This window comes from Loxodonta africana, chromosome 9, assembly GCF_030014295.1.
Source record: "Loxodonta africana isolate mLoxAfr1 chromosome 9, mLoxAfr1.hap2, whole genome shotgun sequence".
NCBI lineage: Eukaryota > Metazoa > Chordata > Mammalia > Proboscidea > Elephantidae > Loxodonta > Loxodonta africana.
In genome coordinates, this window is record NC_087350.1 from 35,288,901 (window position 1) to 35,311,249 (window position 22,349).

The 22,349-nt window shown below is 42.4% G+C and overlaps 1 protein-coding gene across 4 annotated transcripts in view; it reads left to right on the forward strand.

Annotated features, from left to right (window-relative positions):
- Positions 1-22,349, forward strand: part of NMRK1 (nicotinamide riboside kinase 1) — a 42,134-nt gene that overhangs the window by 584 nt on the left and 19,201 nt on the right. For all 4 annotated transcript variants that reach the window (XM_023544741.2, XM_023544742.2, XM_064291218.1 and 1 more), the window contains exon 2: positions 12,432-12,494. In XM_023544741.2, the coding sequence (XP_023400509.1) occupies positions 12,466-12,494 (29 nt within the window). In that variant the 5' untranslated portion in view covers positions 12,432-12,465. The remainder of the gene's footprint in view (positions 1-12,431; positions 12,495-22,349) is intronic.

Genomic DNA, 22,349 nt, shown 5'->3' on the forward strand with positions numbered 1-22,349 from the left:
TGCCTCTTAGGACTGAAGTTGACCAACTAATGCCCGCGAGCTAGGAATGGTTTTTACATTTTTCAATGGTTGAAAAGAAATTTTAAAAAAAGATTATTTTGTGACACGTGAAAATTAGATGAAATTCAAATTCTTTTGTCCCTAAAGTTGTATTGGAGCACATCCACACACCTTTGCTTATTTATCTTCTGTGGCTGCCTCCACGTTATAAAGGTAGCGTTCAGTGGCAGCCCCCAAAGCTGAAAATATTTACTATCTGGCCCTTGATAGAAAAAGTTTGCAGAGCAGTTTGAATTTCCAGTGGAGGAAGGGCTGGATCGTATAAGGAAGGCAGTTTGCGTATTTCCGAAATAGCACAGTCAAATATTATAAGCCCGTTGTACATTCGGTGAAAGAAAAATTGAAAGTAACTGTTTACATCAGAGCCTACATAAAAAGAAGCTCCAATATTTCTGGTATTTAAAAAAAAAAAAAAAAAAAAAAACACCAACCCTACTGCCTGCCGTCCAGTCGATTCAGACTATAGCGATCCTATGAAAAAAAAAAAAAAAAAAAACACCGTTGCTGTCGAGTCAATTCCGACTCATAGCCATCCTATAAGACAGTAGAACTGCCCGGTAGGGTTTTCAAGGCTGTAAGTCTTTTCTAAAGCAGACTGCCACGTCTTTCCCCCAGAGCCTTAGTGCCTTTCACTTAGCACCCTAGAGCTTTAATCACTGTGCCACCGCCACCGGGACTCGTCTGCATTTCTGGTAGTGGCTGGTAAAAGATACGGTGATTCCATGGCGGCAGCCCCGGGCAATTTCCATGTTTACTAAAAGGGAGCAAAGTTTAAAGAATAGTAGGAAAACTGCTGTCCTATCTCATGGAAGAAGATAATCAGAATATCTGTCTTAGTTATCTAGTGCTGCTGTAACAGAAATACCATAAGTGGACGGCTTTAACACAGGGAAACATTCTCTCACAGCCTAGGCAGCTAGAAGTCCAAATTCAGGGTGCCAGCTCCAGGGGAAGGCTATCTCTCTCTCTCAGCTCTGGGGGAAGGTCCTTGTTAACAGTCTTCCCCTTGTCTAAGAACTTGTTAAGCACGGGGACACCAGGTCCAAAGGACACGCTCCCCTCCTGGTTCTTTCTTGGTGGTAGGAGGTCCCCATCTTCTCTTCTAGATTGTCTCTTTTGTATCTCAAAAGAGATTGGACTCAAGATACAACCTGATTTTATAGACTGAGTCCTGCCTTATTAACATACCTGTGTCTAATCCTGCCTCAGTAACATCACAAAGGTAGGATTTGCAACACAGAAAAATTATCAGGTGACAAAATGGTGGGAAATCACACAATAGTGGGATCATGGCCTAGCCAAGTTGACACACATTTTGGGGGAAACACAATTCAATCCGTAACACTGTTGGATAAAATAAATGTATAAAGAGTCCTGAAAACATTTCACTCTTGTTTTTTTAAATGGCAGACAGCTCTTTGAAGTCATTTGAAAATTACAACATTTTGCCCCCACATTGTCTTCCGTCCTTCATACTTAGGGAGCTTCTGTCATTTTTGCAGCCAGCTGATTCTGGACATGCCAATCTGACCATTCTGTACTTTAGAATCCAAAATGCACCACGTTGTTGGTGAAATGAATTAAACAGAATAAACACATACCCTTTATGAGAAAGTGGTGTTAGGTGCAGTGGTAAAATTCTTGCCATTTGTGCAGGAGACCTGAGTTGGATTCCTGGCCATTGCTCCTCACTTGGAGCCACCACTTGTCTGTCAGTGGGGACCTGTGTGTTGCTATGATGCTGAACAGGTTTCCATGGAGCTTCCAGGCTAAGATGGACTAGGGAAAAGGCCTGGCAATCTACTTCTGAAAATTCAGTGAAAACCCTGTGGATCACAATGGTTCAATCCCCAACTGAACGTGCATACCTTTCTTTCCTTTGTGCATGGAGTGACCAGGAGTTGGCGGCACATTCGATGGCAGCTTACAATCATGAAAAACAGACTCGATAGCACATTTTACTTAGGATTTTTTTTTAAAGTAATGAAACTATTCATTTTGAGTTTCTTTTTAACTGCCCCGTGCAAACATTCATCTATGAGTCGGAATCAACTCCCTGGCAATGGGTTTGGTTTTGGGTTTTGACACAAATGTTCTCTTCTGCTGAGGAAAGCTTTGCATGTATTGGAAGAATAAACTACATAAACATTCGGCAGAATTGAAGTTGGCACATACTCCTAGTGAAAGGCTACCCTGTATTGATGAGGCTGGAAAGTTCAGATGCTTTTCTCCCTGAGGATATCAGATGATTTACAGTTTGTAGTTGATATCGAGTTGATAAAATTGGTATCTGCTACTGCTATCATTTGGGGCCTCAAAACTCTTTTTACTTTTTTTTTTAACAGCTTCCACATTTACCATTTAGTGACATTGATTGCATTCTTCCAGTCGTGCAACCATTCTCACAGCCTTTTCCGACTTGTACCTCCCCAATTGACATAAATTCACTGCTCCCTAAGGTTCCTATGTAAACTTTCTGTTGTCAATTTGATCCCATACAGATAATTCTTAAAAGAGCATAGTGTTCACAGTAGACATTTTTTACTACTTGAGCTAAACTATTGTTTGGTTTTAAGAAGACTTTAGGGGATATTTTTGGTTTAAGGTTTGAAGATTATTTGAGGGCAAGAGTTTCAGGGTTCATCGAACCTTCATGGCTCTGCAAAGTCTAGAGTCCATGGGAATTTGAAATTCTGTTCTGCATTTTCCACCTTTTCATCAGCGTTCTGCCGTAGAATCTTTGATCAAAATGTTCAGTAATGGTAGCTGGGCACCATCCATTTCTTCAGTTATTATGGCAAAAGAAGCAGTTGTTCATGGAGGCAATTAGCCACACATTCCGTATCCTCCTGTTCCTGACTCTCCTCCTTCCTCTGTTGCTCCAGGTAAGTAGAGACCAGTTGTGTCTTGAATGGCTCCTTGCAACCTTTTAAGACTCCAGGCACTATGCCATGAAGTAGGAGGTAGAACAGAAGCACTAAACATGTTGTGATGTCAATTAACTGGAATGTCCCATGAAACCATGACCCTAAACCTCCAAACCAAGGAACCAAATCCCTGAGGTGTTTGGTTGTACACCTCCAAACCAAGGAACCAAATCCCTGAGGTGTTTGGTTGTACATAAGCAGCCTCAGCAGCTACTCTTTTTTGGGGGGGGGAGGGGGGGAGCGCTTCTTGTAAATATATCTATCACACAATTTTTGCCAATTCAACTTTTTACAGGTTGTCTTAGTCATCTAGTGCTGTTATAACATAAATATCTCAGTTGGATGGCTTTAATAAAGAGAAATTTATTCTCTCTTAGTCTGGTAGGCCAGAAGTTCGAATTCAGGGTACCAGCTCCAGAGGAAGGCTTTCTTTCTCTGTCGGCTCTGGAAGAAGGGCCTTGTCATCAATCTTCCCTTGGTCTAGGAGTTTCTCCACACAGGAAGCCCAGGCCCAAAAGACACGCTCTGCTCCCGCCGCAGCATTCTTGGTGGTATGAGGCCCCCAAGTCTCTCTGCTCACTTCCCTCTTTTGTATCTCAAAACAGATTGACTTAAAACAAAACCTAATCATACAGGTTTAGTCCTGCTTCATTAACATAACTGCCTTTAGTCCCGTTTCATTAACATCACAGAGGTAGGATTTGCAACACATAGGAAAATCACATCAGATGACAGAATGGTGGACAATCACACAATACTGGGAATCATAGCGTAGCCAAGTTGACCCATTTTGGGGGACACAGTTCAATTCATAACACAGGTATACAACTTACTGACAGCAATGACAATAATCAGCTGTGCAACCCTACCCTTAATCAATGAGATATTTCCATCACTGTTAAGACCCCCTTTCCCCCTTCCTCCCACTCCTGGTAACCACTAATAAACTTGGGTCTCTATACATTTGCCTTTTCTATAAGTGAGGTCGTACAATATTTGTCCTTTTGTGATTTCTTTATTTTACTCAGCATAATGTCTTCCAGCTCCATCCATATTGTAGTGTATCAAGACTTTATTTCTCCTACTGTCTGGGTAGTATTCCATTGTATGTATGTACCACATTTTGTTGATCCATTCATCTGTTGATGGGCATATAGGTTGTTTCTACCTTTTGGCTATTGTGAAGAGTACTGTAATGAACACTCGTGTATACAAGTATGTGTTTGAGTCTCTGCTTTCAAGTCTTTTGGGCATACACCTAGGACTGGAATTGCTGGGTCAGATGGTAGTTCTATTTTTAGTTTTTTAGGGAACTGCCACACTGTTTTCCACAATGGCTGTACCCTTTTGTGTTCCTACCAGCTATGGGTAAAGTTTCCATTTTCCCCACATCCTTGCCAACATTTTTTTTTTTTAATCTTAACCACCCTAGTGGGAGTGAAATGGTATGTCATTGTGGCTAATGACGCTGAGCGTCTTTTCATGTGTTTGGTGGCCATTGGGATGTCCTGTTTGGTGAAATGTCTTTTCAGGTCTTTTGCCCATTTTGTGATTGGGTTATTTGTCTTTCTGTTGTTAAATTGTCAAAGTTTTATATATATTTAAAGATATTCTCCCAGACAGTAGCTTGTGTTTTGACTTTTTTGGTAAAGTCTTCTGATGAACAAAAGCTTTTAATGTTTCTGAGATCCCTTTTATTTATTTTGTCTTTTGCTATTTGTACATTTATTATATTTAATAATCCGTTGTTAAAAGCTAGGCCTGACAGTGTTGCCACTGCTTTTTCCTCTAAGAATTTTATGGTTTTAGTTTGCACATTCAGGTCCTTCATACATGTTGAATTTGTTTTTGTGTATGGTGTGAGACATGGATTCAGTTTCATTTTTCTGTATAAGGAAATCAAATTTTCCCAGCACTTTTGTTGAAGAGACTCTTCTTTCCCCTGTTAAGTGGACTTAGCACCCTTGTCAAAAATCAGCTGACCATAAATATATGGGTATATTTCTAGACTCTAAATTCTGTTCCATTGGTCTATTTGTCTATTTGTTATACCAATACCAGTACCGGGCTGTTCTGATTACTGTGGCTGTATAGTATGTTTTAAAATCAGGAAGTGTGACTCCTCCTACTTTATTCTTCTCTTTCAACATTGTTTAGCTATTAGGGGCCTCTTACCATTCCATATAAAGTTGAGGATTGGTTTTTCTATTTCTGTAAAGAAGTCTGTTGGAATTTTGATCCAGATTGCATTGAATCTTGAGATCGTTTTGGACAGTATTGACATCTTAACGGTGTTAAGTCTTCCAATCCATGAACATGGTACATCTATTCCATTTATTAAATCTTCTTTAATCACTTTCAGCAGTGTTTTATAGTTTTCATTGTCTAAGTCCTTCACATCCCTAGTTATGAAGTTTATTCCTAGGTATTTTATTCTCTTAGATGCTATCGTAAATGGAATTGTTACCCTAATTTCCCTTTTAGATTTCTCATTGCTGGTGTATAGAAACCTAACTAATTTTTTTTGGTGACCTTGTAACCCGCAACTTTGCTAAATTCCTCTATTAGCTCTAAAAGTTTTCTTGCAGACTCTTCAGGGGGGCCTAGCAAGTCTTGACTGCAAGCTTTTTAAATTTGATTTTAAAATAATCCTCAAAGAGGGCAACACGCAGTCAAATAATAGAATGTGGTTGGAAGTCGACAACGTCCGGCCTGAACGTGGAGCTCACCTGAAGCTGCCCTGTGCATCCAACACTGTTTTTGAAATAAATGGCCTCAGGGGTCCCCCCTCTCACTCTATCCCCTCAGACCTGCCACATTTCTTCTGCTTGTCCCAATTCCCCACCCTTCCCACCACACTGTCCCCTGCTCATTGTGCTGAGTTGCACCCAGCACTTTACTCAAGCATTGTCTTGGACTAGCCAATACTGCTGTAACTGAATTAAGCTAAAAGATTAGAGGGGAGGGTGTCTTTGGTGGTAAAAATTTGCATTTGATATGGGAGTTCCCTCCGAAGGCTGAGGGATTTTATAAGTAGGTTCTTGACTCCACCTCACTCCTGGCTTCTAAGTGAGGAGAGTTTCCAGATGCATAACCCCCTCCAGCCTATTTCAGTGCCCCAGCAACACCAACTTGTTATTTATGTGCTATGTAATTGATGCAGTATCTTCACATGTGTGCACAGATGTGGTAGGAAGGGCGGGACCAGTAGTCCTTTCCATTCAATGGACACAGCAAATATATGCCATCAACAAAAACAAAACAAAACCATATACATTGTGGTAAAGTTGATTTCTACTCGTAGTGACCCTATAGGACAGAGTAGAACTGCCGCATCGGGTTTCCAAGCGGTAACCTTTATGGAAGCAGACTCCCACAGCCTTCTCCCATGGAGCGCCTGGTCAGTTTGAATTGCTGACCTTTCGGTTAGCGGCCAAATGCTTTAACCACTGTGCCACCAGGGCTGTTTGCCCCATCAGTAGTAATGGCATCAGTAGTGCATGCCAGCGTGGCAATTAAGCCAGCCCATGTGCAACATCCTTTCTTTATTCTTGGTAATAAAGTGCTTTTTAGCAGCTTGGGGTATCAGAAAGAAGTTAAACTTGCTTGGTTTTAGTTTCATTTCTGGCTTTTCCACTTACTAGCTCAAAAAAAAAAAAAAAAATTTTTTTTTTTTTTTTTTTAGCTCAGTAAACTTGGGCAAGTCACTCTAGCCTTTGGGCCAGTTTTCATATCTGCAAAATGAAGGTGTGGACTACATGATCTCTAAGGTTACACTTCTCTGTCTTGAGAGTTTTTATTCCTGAAAGCTATTCAAAAATAGGAGGGCCTGGGGTGGAGAATGACAAAGTGTTATGAATTTTTTTTTAAGTTTTGATCATTAACCTGCTACTATCTACTGATAACATATAAGAGAAAGGACATTTATCACCAGAACAATTAAGGATATCTCAGTACAAAGGGCTGCCTTTCCCTTCCCAAGAAACAACAGTTAGCAGCCTGGCACTGACATATCAAAAATAAGAATAGAACCCTGATAGAATGTGAGAAGAATGTGGAACAGATCCTCAAATTTCTAAAAAAAACCAGACCAACTGGCCTTGTTGAGACTGGAGGACTTCCCCAGACTATTGCCCTGAGATACTCTTCAAGCCTTCAAACTGAAACTAACCCCTGAAGTTAGTTACTTTGTAGCTAAATAACAAATTGGCTGAAAAAATACGGAATATCACCCCCTAAGTACTGCGGTCCTTTAAAAAAATCACCTATATGAGCCCAAATGGCAAACAAAGATGAGAATGTAAGGGGGTAGGGAAACCAGATTAATGGAAATGCAACCAGAACGGAAATGATGAGAATGCTCACTCTGTTAAAACTAAAATCATATGAAGCCAACAGTAAAAATTGAGTAGAGTTTATTTAATATATGATTTGCAAATCAGGTAACATTTTGCTGTAGGACAAAAATGTTCTGAAGGTGAGAGAACCCCCAAATCACTTTTATGCCAAATCTTATCAGCAGTGCCATGGAAAAAAGGGTGAGGACAGAACTGATAAACAAATTTGTGGTCAGGAGGGATTTTCATACAGCATCATCTTGAACAATTAAAATAATTACTGATTTGCCCTAAATATAGCTCCCAGTCTGACCCTGGTGACGCAGTGGTTAAGAGCTCAGCTGCTAACCAAAAGGTTGGCAGTTGGAATCCACCAGCCACTGCTTTGAAACCCTGTGGAGCAGTTCTGTTCTATAGGGTTACTATGAATCGACTTGACAGCAACAGGTTTGGTTTTTGGTTTTCTGACCTTTTGAGTCTATTTCCCAAAGTGACTGAATTTTTCAAAAGAGCACAATGCCCAAAGCAAAACTATCTTACTAGTTTTTTTGACCATTGTCTGACTCAAAAGTGGCTTTTAGGAACCAGTTTTTCTGAGGCTCAAGGTTCAGAAGGACACCTAAGGACAATGGCCTAGATGGATTACCCGAGCTTTCTTTAAAGCTGAAAATCTTGATTCTGGGAGAATTAAAACAGTTTCTCAGCACTTTGTGAACAATGTAACCAATGTCACGGAATGACTTGTATAGAAATCATTGAATGAGAACTTAAACTGCTGTGTAAACCTTCACCAAAAGCACAGTAAAACATTATTTAAAAAAAATAAAAAGAAGAATAGGGTAAAATAACTGTCAAATACAGAAAAATTACTACCTAAAAATTGATTCTACAGTATTCCTAGCATGCAGTTCTTTCCTTGATACACACTGGCAATTTGGACAGAGATACACGTTCAACAGTATACCACCAAGTGGAACTTCGATTCCAACTTGTTCTGATATTTTATTTTTTTCACAGTCATTATCAAATTCTTGTCTTACATAGACTTGTTAATGAAAATGGAACCGAACCTTAAACTATTTCACTCAATTTGGAATATTCTGGATAAACTGAGAAGCAACCAAAGAATAATAGCCCTCTCACTACCAGGCTCTTCTCCTCACCACAGCCCCACCCTCTACCTCTGTGGCTACTACATATCCAAGATTGCACAGCTGGCATCCCTGGTCATCCAACCCAGAGAAATCAGGATTAAAGGCGGTAGTGTCAGTCCAGGGTACCCTTCAGGAGCCACTATTCTAAGGTTCCCACGAGCTGAGCTCACCTTTTCGCTTAAAGATCTGAAAATATTCCATCAAAATAACTACGCAACTGCTTTGGTGAGTCTCAGGGGACCATGTGTGAAACTGTCACTCACCCCCTAGAGCAGAGGTCGGCAAACAAAGGCTATCTGCCTGTTCTTCTGTGGGTTGCAGGGATAGTTTTTAAGGATGAACGGTTGGCAATCAATTGCATGATAAACCAGTGGCCATTGAGTCAATTCTAACTCGTGTGTTGGTTTGTTCCATAGGGTTTTCAGTGGCTAATTTTGGGGGAGTAGATCACCAGACCTTTCTCCCAGTGTACCTCTAGATGGACTCGAACCTCCAACCTGTTGGTTAGCAGCCAAGCTCTATAACTGTTTGCAGTCAAGATGCCTTGATAATCACTGGTGATTGAAATGCAAAAGTTGGAAACAAGTATCTATAGTTGGAAAATATGGCCTTAGTGATAGAAATGATGCTGGAGATCACCTGATAGAATTTTGCAAGACCAATGACTTATTGATTACAAATACCCTTTTTCACTAACATAAACAGTGAGTGTACACATGGACCTCACTCAGTAGAATGCACAGGAATCAAATCAACTACATCTGTGGAAAGAGATGATGGAGACGTTCAGTATCATCAGTCAGAACAAGGCCAGGGGCCAACTATGGAACAGACCATCAATTGCTCATATGCAAGTTCAAGTTGAAGCTGAAGAAAATTAAACAAGCCCACAAGAGCAAAAATATGACCTTAAGTATATCCCAACTAAATTTAGAGACCATCTCAAGAATAGATCTGATGCATTGAACACTGATGAATGAAGACCAGATAAGTTCTGGGATGACATCAAGGACATCGTACATGAAGAAAACAAAAGGTCATTAAAGAGACAGGAAAGAATGAAAAGACAAACATAGATGTCAGAAGAGACTCTGAAACTTGCTGTTTAACGTAGAGTAGCTAAAGCAAATAGAAGAAATGATGAAGTAAAAGACCTGAACAGAAGATTTCAAAGAGCAGCTTGAGAAGACAAAGTATTAAAATGAAACATGCGAAGACCTGGAGTTAGAAAACTAAAAGAGAAGAACACACTCAGCATTTCTCAAGTTGAAAGAACTGAAGGAAAAAATTCAGGCTTCAAATTGTAATAGTGAAGGATTCTATGGGCAAAATACTGAACGACACAGGAAGCATCAAAAGAAGATGGAAGGAACACACACAGTTGCTGTACCAAAAAGAACTGGTCGATGTTCAGCCACTTCAGGAGATACCATATGATCAAGAACCAGTGGTACAGAAGGAAGAAGTCCAAGCTGCATTGGAGGTAATGGCGAAAAACAAGGCTCCAGGAATTGACGGAATACCAATTTAGACGTTTCAGCGAATGGACACAATGCTGGAAGTGCTCACTTGTCCATGTCAAGAAATTTGGAAGACAGCTACCTGGCCAACCGACTGGAAGAGATATATATCTTTGGATCTGCCAAAGAGCAGTGATCCAATGGAGTGCGGAAATTACTAAATGATATCATTAATATCGCACACAAGTAAAATTTTGCTGAAGATAATTCAAAAACAATTGCAGCAGTACATCAACTGGAAAATGCCAGTATTCAAGCTGGATTCATAAGAAGATGTGGAATGAGGGATATCATTGTTGATGTCAGATGGATCCTGGCTGAAGGCAGAGAATACCAGAAAGATGTTTACCTGTATTTTATTGACTATGCAAAGGCATTTGACTGTGTGGATCATAACAAATTATGGATAATATTATGAAGAATGGGAATTCCAGAACACTTAATAGTGCTCATGGGGAACCTGTCCATAGATCAAGAGGCAGCCATTGGAACAGAACAAGGGTTTAAATTCAAGAAAGGTGTGCATCAGGGTTGTACCCTTTCGCCTTACTTATTCAATCTGTATGCTGAGCAAATAATCTGAGAAGCCAGCCTATGTGAAGAATGCAGCATCAGGATCGGAGGAAGACTCATTAACTACCTGCAATATGCAGGTGACACAGCATTTTTGCTGAAAGTGAAGAGGACTTGAAGCATTACTGGTGAAGATGAAAGACTGCAGCCTTCAGTGTGGATTACACCTCATCATAAAGAAAACAAAAATCCTCACAACTGGACGAATAAGCAACATCGTGATAGATGAAGAAAATACTGAAGTTCTCAAGGATTTCGTTTTACTTGAATCCACAGTCAACACCCATGGAAACGGCAATCAAGAAATCAAATGACGCATTGCATTGGGCAAATCTGCCGCAAAAGACCACTTTGAAGTGTTGAAAAAGAAATATGTCGATTTGAGGACTAATGTGCACCTGACCCAAGCCATTGTATTTTTAGCCACCTCATAGCCATGTGAAAGCTGGGCAATGGGTAAGACTGAAGAAGAATTGATGCCTTTGAATTACAGTGTTGACAAAAATATTGAATATACCACGAACTGCCAGAATGAACAAATCTGTCTTGGAAGAAGTACAACCAGAATGCTCCTCAGAAGCAAGGATGGCAAGAATTTATCTCACTTTGGACACGTTATCAGGAGGGACTAGTCCCTGGAGAAAGACATCATGGTAGAGACCCAGTGAAAAAGAGGAGGACCCTCAACAAGATGAATTGACACAGTGGCTGCAACAATGGGCTCAAATTTTGAGGTTGGCGCAGGACCGGGCAGTGTTTCATTCTGTCGTATATGGAGTCACTATGAGTCGGAACCAACTGGACAGTACCTAACAACAACATGTAATTGTTATTGATTTTGCCCTGATAACCTGATTTTAATAACCCTGATTTTGCCCCTTGGACAGCAAAATTTCAAATATGTACTGGCTGATCTATTTCTGAAAAGATTTGCCTACTCTGGCTGTAGTAGAGTCCTGGTGGTGCAGTGGTTAAGAGCTCAGCTGCTAACTAAAATGTCAGCAGTTCAGATCTACCAGCTACTCCTTGGAAGCCCTATGGAGCAGTTCTACTCTGTCCTGTAGGGTCACTATGAGTCAGAATTGACTCGACAGCAACGGGTTACCCTGGTCTTGTTGTTGGGTGTCAACCAGTCTATTTTCAATTCTTAGCAACCCCATGTGACAGAGTAGAACTGCCCCATAGGGTTTTCTAGGCTGTAGTTTTTACAGAAACAGATCACTAGGTCTTTCTTTTTGGATGGGTTCAAACTGGCAACCTTTCAGTTAGTAGCTCAGCACTTAAATGTTGCCACCAGGGCTCTTGACCTGGGCCTTTGACCTAGACTTTTCAGGGAGGAAATGGTACCCTTAAAGGGAATTAAGTGTCCTTTTGCCTCTGGCAAACACTGACTTTCTTCCTCTTTCAGAAGGGGAGAAAGAGAGGTCAGCCCAAGGAGTTCACCAGTCCCAGGAGTAATGTTTCATATCAAGATGATTGAACTTTGCAGGTGAAATGTGACCGGGCTCAAGGGATATGAAACTCTCTGGACCGTGCCGTGGCCTAGCAACTCTGCCCCGCCCTTGAAAAAGACACATTCAGAGGCATATGCTTGGCCATGGGTCCCTTTAGCTCATTTGACATTGGTTTACATGCTCTAAGCACGCAGCAGCTATTGGCACTTCGCGGTAGAGTGTTGCACAGAGAAACCTGACCAGTGTGAAGACTTCCATGGCATGTTGATAATCCAGGGGTGGCATAAGTGAGGGATGACTGTCGTCATTTCCCCCGAGCTGTCCTTCCTAATTTATGACTATTTATTTTACCACTTTAGACATCTTAATGATAAGCTTTCATTTTTTTTTTGTTTTTTGTTTCAAGGAAATTTTAGGAAGACGTGACTTTCAAGCTAATTATGAAAACATTTGTCATTGGAATCAGTGGGTGAGTAAGTTTGCTGTAAGCAGTGGGTGAAGACACTCAGGATGTTCAAACGGGTGTTTTCATGTGGACATGGTTGGGGAAGGAGAAGCAATGGGAAGGATTTCTGAAGCCTGGGGAAGAGCAGGCCACAGTGGAATATCAAACAGTGGAGTTCTGGCTACATAGACACCAACAGGAGATGGAAGAGTCGAAATAGGAGGGTAACAGACTTTGTCTGCTTCACCATTTATTTTCTGGAGCTAACACCAGAGACTAGGTCTGATCAGAGATAATTTGGTTTGGGATGATTTATCATTCACTTTCTTTTTTATCTGGGTGTTCCTCCCAGATAGTGGGAGGAGTTATGGAGGAGAACATCTACTAATTCTTTCCTGTGAGGCCCAGCTGTGGACACGTGGAATAGAGAACAACCTCAGTCCACTCCTTTCTCCCATACTTAGGGGACCATATCTCCCAGGCTACCTGAGCTAGTCTTTGTTGCCCTGGCAAATTGTTAATTTACCCCTTTCCCTCTCAGATGTGTTCTAAATTATATGGTCACCCTGCCTATGTACGAGATGTGGACGTGCAAATAAGATCAGCAACAACTAAGAAGGACATTATTTGTTTTGCTACCAGATTGTTTTCCTCTTTTCTGAGTGCATTCACCTTAAAACCAAAAACCAAACCTGTTGCCATCAAGTCAATTCCAACTCATGGCGATCCCGTGTGTTGCAGAGTAGAACTATGCTCCATTGGGTTTCCTTAGCTATAATTTTAAAAGAAGCAATTCACCAGGCCTTTCTTCACAGCAGTGCTGGGTGGGTTTAAACCACTAACCTTTAGGTTAATAGTCCAGGGTAACCATTTACACTCCTAGGGACCTGCATTCACATTATGCATGGCCTGATTATTAAAATATTTGAGACTATTTAAAAGTTCGTAACTTTAGGGAGAGCACTGTATTGTATTACATTAAGGTTTGGTTTCTTACTGTAGTACATCATCAGTTAGAAGTAAATTGAATGTCAGAACTCTGCCTTGCCTTGCCTCCCATCTGATCAAAACCAAATCTGTTCAGTTTTTCTTTGTTGTACCTCTCTTGCCCATCCCTTCCTTTCCATATTCATTGCCACGATCCTAATTCAGGTACTCATTCCCAAATTCCAGTCTCCTGCTCATCTTTTCTTAATTTTAATCTTAATACAAAACATTTTTAATCATTTCTCTCACCTGCTGATCACTCTTCAGGGGTTCTTAATTTAGACTGAAATCTGAATGACCTGGTCCATAAGGGACGTCTATAAATAACAAAAGAAATTTATTAGCTTCAAGGGTAGTCAGACTTCAGGAAGAGTTTGATTCAGGATCTCAGTGATATCACCAAAAACTCAGTTCTATCTCTTCTTTCTGTCTTCCTCTATTTGGGTTTGTCCTACAATTGTCTCTCCTTTTGGTCACAAGTGGCTACCTACAGCTTCCAGGAGTTCAGAGCCTGCCACCAGGGGAATAGAAAAAAGTGCTTCTCTTCCTTAGGTCACAGGTCTCCCTTTGATTGGACCAGCTTATGTCACATACCTAGTCATTGTGGCAGAATGGATTGCATTGATTGGTTTAGGCCAGTAGGACTCTGCTCTGGAGTTGACATTGGGGTCAGTCCCAACCAGAACTCAAAGAAAAGGGTGGAACCTGGGGAGGCAACTACAAAGTCCCCTGCAGACACAACCCAGCTTTCATTCTGCATGTGTGTGTATAAAATTTCCCTCTCTTCAATATTCCAAGACAGTACTCTCTATCTAGAAACATGTCTCATGCTTTCTTGCTATGTGCTATAGGTACTACCCATAACTGACGAAGTGTCCTCCCCACTGTCTCTTCATTGGTGTATTAGTTACCTAGAGCTGCTGCAACAAAAAAATACCACGAGTGATAGCTTTGAAGGACAGAAATTTATTTTCTCACAGTTGGGAGGCTAGAAGTCCAAATCAGGGTATCAGCTCTAGGGAAAGATCCTTCTTTGTCTCTTTCAGCTTCTAGTATCTGCTGACAATCCTCAGTGTTCCAGGGCTTGTAGATGCATCTTCCTCTGTCATCACGTGACATTTTCTTTCCCCTGTGTGTGTGTCTGTGTAAAATGGCGTGAGGGCTCTATCTGACCTCTGACTTCACAAGGGGGAAGGAGAATCAAGATCAACAGCCCAAGGCAGATTCCTATGAGGCAGGAGGTCAGATGGGCCTGCTATCTCTGCCGTCTTTACCAATCCTGACACCAACCATCCCTCCCACAGTGAAACTCCCAGGTGAAAGTTTACAGAGCAAATTAGTTTCTCGTTCAAAAATTTATACACAAATTGTCTTGTGACATTGGTTGCAGCCCCTGCAGTTTGCCAGCCTGTATGTTGGAAGAATACAATCCAATCATTGACAGTTAGCAAGTGCCTTGATAGCAGTTCCCTTGAAAACTCTGCCAGACTCAGCTGAAGTGGCCTCTCTTCCTTCTTTCCTTCCTCCCTCCAGACTCACTGTGTTGTATCTTTCTTGTGTAATTTCCACTTGCTGCCCTATGAAATCATGATTCAACTGAGACTACAAGGAATAGTAGAAATTCTGGAAGGGTTCAACACATACCCATAAACCTCCTGAAAATGTTGTGCATGTGTGAAAATGTTCATTTTTCTGGGGAAACCGTTTATAACCCTCATCAGATTCTCAGAGTTCCACGATGCAAAAAAGTCGAAGATCCACGGGCTTTGGAGTTAGATTTTGTATCCCACCTCCATCACTTACTAGGTGCTACCTTGGGCAAGTTTTATTGGTATGCAACTTTTGAATCCTTCTTTTCCTCAGCTGGAAATGGGAATATGATATCTACATGTTGCACAATGGGTTCTCCACTTGTGGGAATTATTACAGACAGCCTTTTTAACTTTTCTTTAGCCCATTATCAGATTCCAAGCACAAGACGCCCTCCTATGACCTGACATATAAAAATAAACAGGCCCGGAGTCATAAATTTATTTGGGTATTGTGAACTAAAAAGGAAGTGGCACTGAAGTAGTCCCCATTTTCCTTCCCTACATCCTTGGATAGAACGTACCCCTGTCCGGGCCTTCTTCCCCTCTAGTTGGATAGCCCACCCCAGGGTAATGAGTGTCCAGAAGGAGAAGGGTTAAGTAAGAAGGTGTCCCCTGAACAGAATGGTTGCGTTGTATGAATGGATCTTAGGCTCAGACTTGTTAAGTGTTTCTTCCCCTTTCTCCTGTCTACCCAAACTGAAGCACCTTCTACCTGGTCCATTTCCCCCAAGGCTGTTACTCCCCCCTAAAAATAGGATACTTATTTCTTATTGGCTCCAGCTAAGTCAGTGGGGAGAGATCTAATTACTGTGGGATCAATGCATGATCTTACAAAAGAGGTAAGTCAGAAAGATGACACGTTGTCTAGCCAGGTTGCTCAGACCAAAACAAACTTACCCCTGTTTTGCTATCTATTTCTAACCAAAACTCATTACCTAAACTATGGACATTCAGTATGGATTATAGATATTTTTAAAGAGAAAAAAAAAGCTTCACAATCTTTTTTCAATACGTAGGATAACACTCCCTCACTTTTCCTTGTTTTAAAGATCATCCATGCCCTACTTAGTTGCATATTGTAAGGTTAAATGAAAAATCTCATGACTCAAGCTCCTTCTGCTTTCTAGATGTAAGGTATTTAGGTAAATGAATAAGTTCTTTAATAAAGTTTGGCACAAAGGTGGTTCCTATGAGGCAAGGTTAAAGATGTCCCAAGTGTCCAGCTTTTCCACACTGCTGTACCTCTCCATCATCTCTAACGTTAACTACTCCTTCTTGCCTCAATATTCTCCCTCCCCATCTTTGGGTTCTATAATCCCCTGCAACATTTCACAGAACTCACGAACATATAAAGGATATGGCTCACATGGTTGTGGAGGCTGGCAAGTCCCAAATCCATGAGTCAGGTGTAGGCTTCTCCCGACCCACGTGGCTGCAGGGGCTGACAAACCCAAACCAGCAGTCCAGACCACAGGCTGCTGAGGTTCACAAGGCTTCGGAAGTTGGCAAATGAGGTCACACAATGGGCCGCCAGCCCATGAGGCTGTGGAGGCTGGTGAATCCCAGAATCAGCAGGTCAGACAGCAGGCCTCTGACTCAAATCCCAAGAACCAAAGGTCAGCTGATCACCAACCAGAGGAACCAGATGCAGAATCCAGATGCAGAGAGAGAGCCCTGCCAGGTCATCCACACACATACCTTAGATGCAGGCCACACCCCAGGGAAGGGCATAACTTAAGTAAGGGTGGGACTTGAGTCATCCCTCCTGCAAGGCTGTGACCCAGGACATACCCTATATCAATCCTGCCTCATCAACATGTAGAAGTTAGGATCCACAACACATAAAATGGAGGACTACCATACAATATTGGGAATCATGTCCTAGCCAAGTTTACACAACCCCAAACATCACAGGTGCCATATACCTTATTTGCATAGTCCCACTTAATCATTGTGTGTAAGTCACAAAGACAGTGGCTCGAAGGGCCATACTAAGTAATTCATTACACTGCAGGCCACCCTGTGGCTCTTCTAGCCACTGACCCTGTCATACTTAAAGAATTACCTTCCCCTTCCCAGTGATTTTACAAGCCCAAAACAGTCTTTAACAATTAGTTCTTCAGGAGGGCAAAAGAGTCTTAAGAGTGACATTACTCAGCCATTCGGTTCTGTTGCAGGTGTCCATCTGATCTCGTCAGGTTCTCCAATAATTCCTTTTGTCTTCATCCTTTCGGGCTTCTGATAAAATTTAACTGAAAGTAGATTATTCCCTTGTTCTGAGTCTTGAGGTATCGGCATAATGTTTGGTTTCCCCCACAGCATAACCCATTTCCTCATTCCTTTACCTTCACCTATTATTTCTCCTTCCTTCCATTTGTCATTTATTTTTACCCAAATTTTTCCACTTTGGGAAGGGACATTGGGTTCAGCTGCTGTGCTAGTCCAGATTGCTGGTAGCAAGACCAGTCTAGCAAGTGCTTCCCTGTCAGTCCATGCCCATTCATGTTGACTAGGGTTACATAGGTATAGTATTAGTAGGCTGTCTCACCCACTAGGCAATATGGCGGTATTCGCTGTCAACCCCAGTTTCGCCAGATGCGGGTAAGGCACAGTCCATCCCATCAGGCCCTTGGGAATTCTGGCATACGTGTCCAGGGGTATAGTTACAGTACCTTATCACCCCTGCTTCCGCCACCCACAGCTGCGTCCCTAGCCCAGGAACTGCAGCATCCTGCAGGAAAAAAGCAATTTTAGGTGATGTGGGGAAGAACTATATAGTGACACCGAAATCCTCCTCCGTCTCCTCTTTCCAGATCCCCCAGAGAAGCATAGGAATCTGTCCAGTGGTGATCCTCTCTTTGTCTCCCTCATGTTGAGTGTGAGTACACACTCATGAAGGCATGAGCCAGCCCTTCATGACTTTATTCTCCCCCGCCCCTTTTGGATAGCAAATGTTTCAATTGCCCATTACAATTCTCTATCAAACCATTACTCTGAGGGTGGTGTGCAGCATGGTATGTCCATTTAATGTGATGTTTCTTGGCCCATTGCTGCACCCTGTGAGCTGTAAAGTGTGTCCCTTGGTCTGATGAAATGTAACAGTGGCCCAAATTGGTATAGTCCTTTAATGGTATTTTTGGCATTTGCATCTGTGCTGGGATATGCAAAGCCCAGTCCAGAGTAAGTAGCTCTTCCTGTGAGAACACATTTGTAGCCACCTGGTGCCACCAGCAACACTGGTCCAGTATAATCAATTTGCCAGCTATGTGCAGGGCGTTCTCCCTGGGGAACTGCCCCATAGCCATCTTCAGTCTCTTTCTTGCTGGCAGATAGAGCTGCCCATACTGGCATTTTGTGCCTGAGAGAGTACAAGGGGAATGTGTCTAGATTCAGCCCATCTATGCATTGCTGCAGCATCCCCCATGTCTGCTCATTTTATGGACCCAATTGGCCACCTCTAGTGAGCGTACCAACAGATCCCCTTGCTGATTCCAATTGCCTTCTGATCCAGGAAGGGAGTTTTTCTGATGGGTGCTGGTATTCCCTACTCTGATGTACCCTCTGAGTTCTCAGAGTGCTTTCCACAGGTTCATGCCCCACACGGTGTCCCCTTAATAGTCCAATTTTCTGTTGCCCATTTGCCTGACTATATAGCCAGGCTGTTGGCCACTGCCCATGAATTGGTAAAAATCCAAACATACGGGCTCTCATCATTGTGTAGTTCTTCCATCATAGCTAGGGAGACAACATTTGGTTCAGCCCATTGAGCCGACCTGTTCTTATCTTCTTCAATCAGAGTCTTTTCATGTGCTGGTCTTCCTGTAGCAGCTTTCCACATCACATGTTGTCCATGTACCCTGTGAACCAAGCAGCCTTCTGCTGGTCAGCAGAAAGTTGCTCACAGGGCACTGTCCGTGTAGCAGTGGGCTCTAGTAGCATCTCAGGTGGTTCCAGGGTAGGACCTATAGGAAAAGAGGCTACCTGCTTGCAGATACGGTGGGTGCCTCCCTGCATTCCCCTAGTAGCTTATTCTTATATGAACCATTTGCATTTTATCATGGAACTATTTTGGGTACCACCTTCCTTATTAGAGAGTATTTCACTGACATCACCCAAGACATTATGGGTATTTCAGGTCTCATGATGACTTTATGTCCATGTATTATTGAGGCAGTCTTAGTCAATGCCCAATAGCAGGCGACTAATTGACTTTCAAATGGCGTGTATCATGCTGCAGTGTGTGGAAACGTTCTAGTCCAGAATCCCAGTGGTCGCCATAGGGCAGCATCCTCAGGTCTTTGCCATAAGCTCCAGTCTGCATAAGCCCGTGTGGCAGACACCTCCAAAATCACATCTAAATGTGGATTGTAAGAGCCTAAAGGCAGAGAGAGTGAGACCACATTGGTATTTCAGACATAACCTGCTGTTGCTCTGGCCCCCATTTAAATGCAGTTTTCTTCCAAGTGGTTTTATGGATGGGGGCCAACAATATCCCCAGATGTGGAATATGCATTCTCCAAAATCCAGATGTTGGGCCTCGTGCTTAGTCTTGGGGGTAGGTAGTGACAACTTATTTTTGGTTGCTGTGGAATATCACAGGTGGCTCCAACCCAAGTTATTCCCAAGAATTTCACCATTTGGGTAGGGCCCTGGATTCTTGCTGGATTTATTAACCAGCCTCTGTTGGTCATATAGGCCATTACTGTATTCAGATCAGCCCTAGCCTGTTCTTCAGTGTTTAATATTAACATAATAGCATCAATGTAATGTATCATTACACCCAAAATCTGTAGTAAGTCCCAGTCTCTTCTGACCAAACTGTGACAGTAAGCTGGTGAATTCAGGTAATCCTGTGACAATGTAGTGAATGTAAGTTGAGATCCTTCCCATGTGAAAGCAAACTGTGGCTGGCTCTTTTCTGAGACTGGCATGGAGAAAAAGGCATTTGCAAGATGAGTTACTGAGTACCAGTCTCCTTTAAACTGCTTTATTTTCTACACCACTGATACCATGTTTGGAACAGCTGAAGCCACAGGTGGCTACTTTATTTAGGCCTCAATAGTCTACTTTCAGCCTCCACGAGCCATCTGCCTCTTTCACAGGCCATACGGGACTGTTATACAGAGCATTTGTTGGCACCAATACTCGAGCCTTTAGCATGTCTTTAATCAAAGCAGTAATCTGCTTTTGTCTACCAGGTATCCTATACTATTTGATATTAACAACTTGAGTGGGTTCGGGCAGTTCTAATGGTTGCCATTTAGCAGGTCTAATCAGTACTGGCTGGAGGGCAGACTTACTTGCCTTCAGTTTTATGATACCAGATAGAGGGAGTGTCCCCAATTATACATAATATCCATACCAATAATACTTTCAGGTAAGGGAGATATAACTACTTCATACAGATCTGTTTATATCTTCCAATTCTCATCCAAATTTTCACCTTAGTCCCACCAACCATTGCATCCCCATATCCCCCCAGTCTAACCTTAGGCCCCTTCAAGATTTTATTGACAGGTTTTGGAATTACAGTACATTGGACTTCTGTGTCTAGGAGCCCCAAGAAGGTCTCTTCCCTACCCCCGGGACATTTCTCCCACACATGTGCGTATGGCCTCAGGTGCCTTGCTGGGAGCTGGACCAGAAGACCCTAGCCCCCTGGCAATCCTTATCTTCATCAACTAACTGAGCCTTGCTTCAAATGGCTCCAGGTGGAAATTCCCACCATTAAATACCTCCTGACTAAGGTGAATAGGATGGACTTGTTTAGGCCTCTTTAATGTTAGGGGACCAGCAGAAGTTTCCATTGGTCCACCCACCCTCCTGTAGTGCTGTTAGAACCTTTGTCTCAAGTCCATCAGTGTCCACTGTATTCATCCCATTTCTTAGTAACCATCTAAACATCTCTGTCCTGCTGAGGTAAATTCTTTCCCCATTGCCTCTTCCCATTCTCCTATGAATCACCCATATGTTTCTTGCATCTGTAAGATCCATGCAGAGAAGCCGTGCCAACAGATCTGACAAGGCTTCTCAGATTGTTGCTTTGTTTCGCAGTAGCACGGTTACATGGGTGCTCATGTAGAAGGGGCTCCCTTGATGACCATATCTGCCATAACCTGTGTAAGGGGCATACTCACTGGAAGAGTATTCTGATCACCATAAAGCCATCCCAGCATGGCTTGCATAAGCAGTATATCAGCCACTTCTTCTGGAGTGTTCCATTGGGTCTTTAGAGGGGAAAAGGAGCAATTTCCCTTCTCGGGGTAAACAAATCTCACTGCAAATTTTATCCAATCCACCAGGCTGGCTGTCCCCGCCGGGTTAGCCTGCTGTGTAACTGGCTCTTGTATCATCATTCATGACTGTTCCATAGTGCGTTGTAGATCTTGCATCAACTCAAACATGCTCTTCCATTCTGTGGCATTCAAAACTAAAGACCCTGCGCCTAAATTGGTCAGCCTCACAATCCGTTATAGCACTGGTTCCTCAAGAAGCTGACAATACCAGTCTACAGACTGAAGTAACTCCTTTACACCGTACCCCCTGGTTTCTCTCGTTTCTTGGTTTTGCCCGTTTCCCTCCTGGACCACTTTCTTGGTGACCAGTGGCTATAGAGGAACTTCCTGTCGTTCTGACATGATTTTTCCTTTCGGCCCTGAGACTAGCTCTGATGAGACTAGCTCTGACCGGACTGGATCCAGGCTTGGTTCAGTGCTAAAATTCTTTTTCCCTGCCATTGCAGCTATAACTGATGATAGAAACCTAGGAATTGTATGTCCGGCCCTTTCCTTATTACTCTGTATTTCCATATACATCTAACTAGCCAATTCCTCAGGAGTCAGATCCACCCTTCCTAAATCTCATGAATAGCTTTTGCCATGGAAACTGATTACAACATAACAACTGCTTCAATCCATGTGTGTTTTGTATCCCATCCAGACACCAAAGGTTTTTCATTCTCCCATTTATCCCCTTTTTTCCAAAACCACATATTCCAGTGAGTCTGGACCATTGCATCAAACTCCACAATTCTGATACCAGCTAAATAAATAATTTCTTTTATAAGGATCAGCACAAAGCTGGTTCCTATGAGGCAGAGGCTAAATAAAGATGTTCCCAAATGTCCAACTTTTCCACACTGCTGTACCTCTCCCTCATCTCTAATTTCAGCTACCCCCTCCTGCATCAGTACTCTTCCTCCCATCTTTGGCTTCTGTAATTCACTGCAGCATCTCACAAAACTCACACCATGTAAAGCAAATGGCTCACAAGCTTATGGAGCCTGGCAAGTCCCAAATCA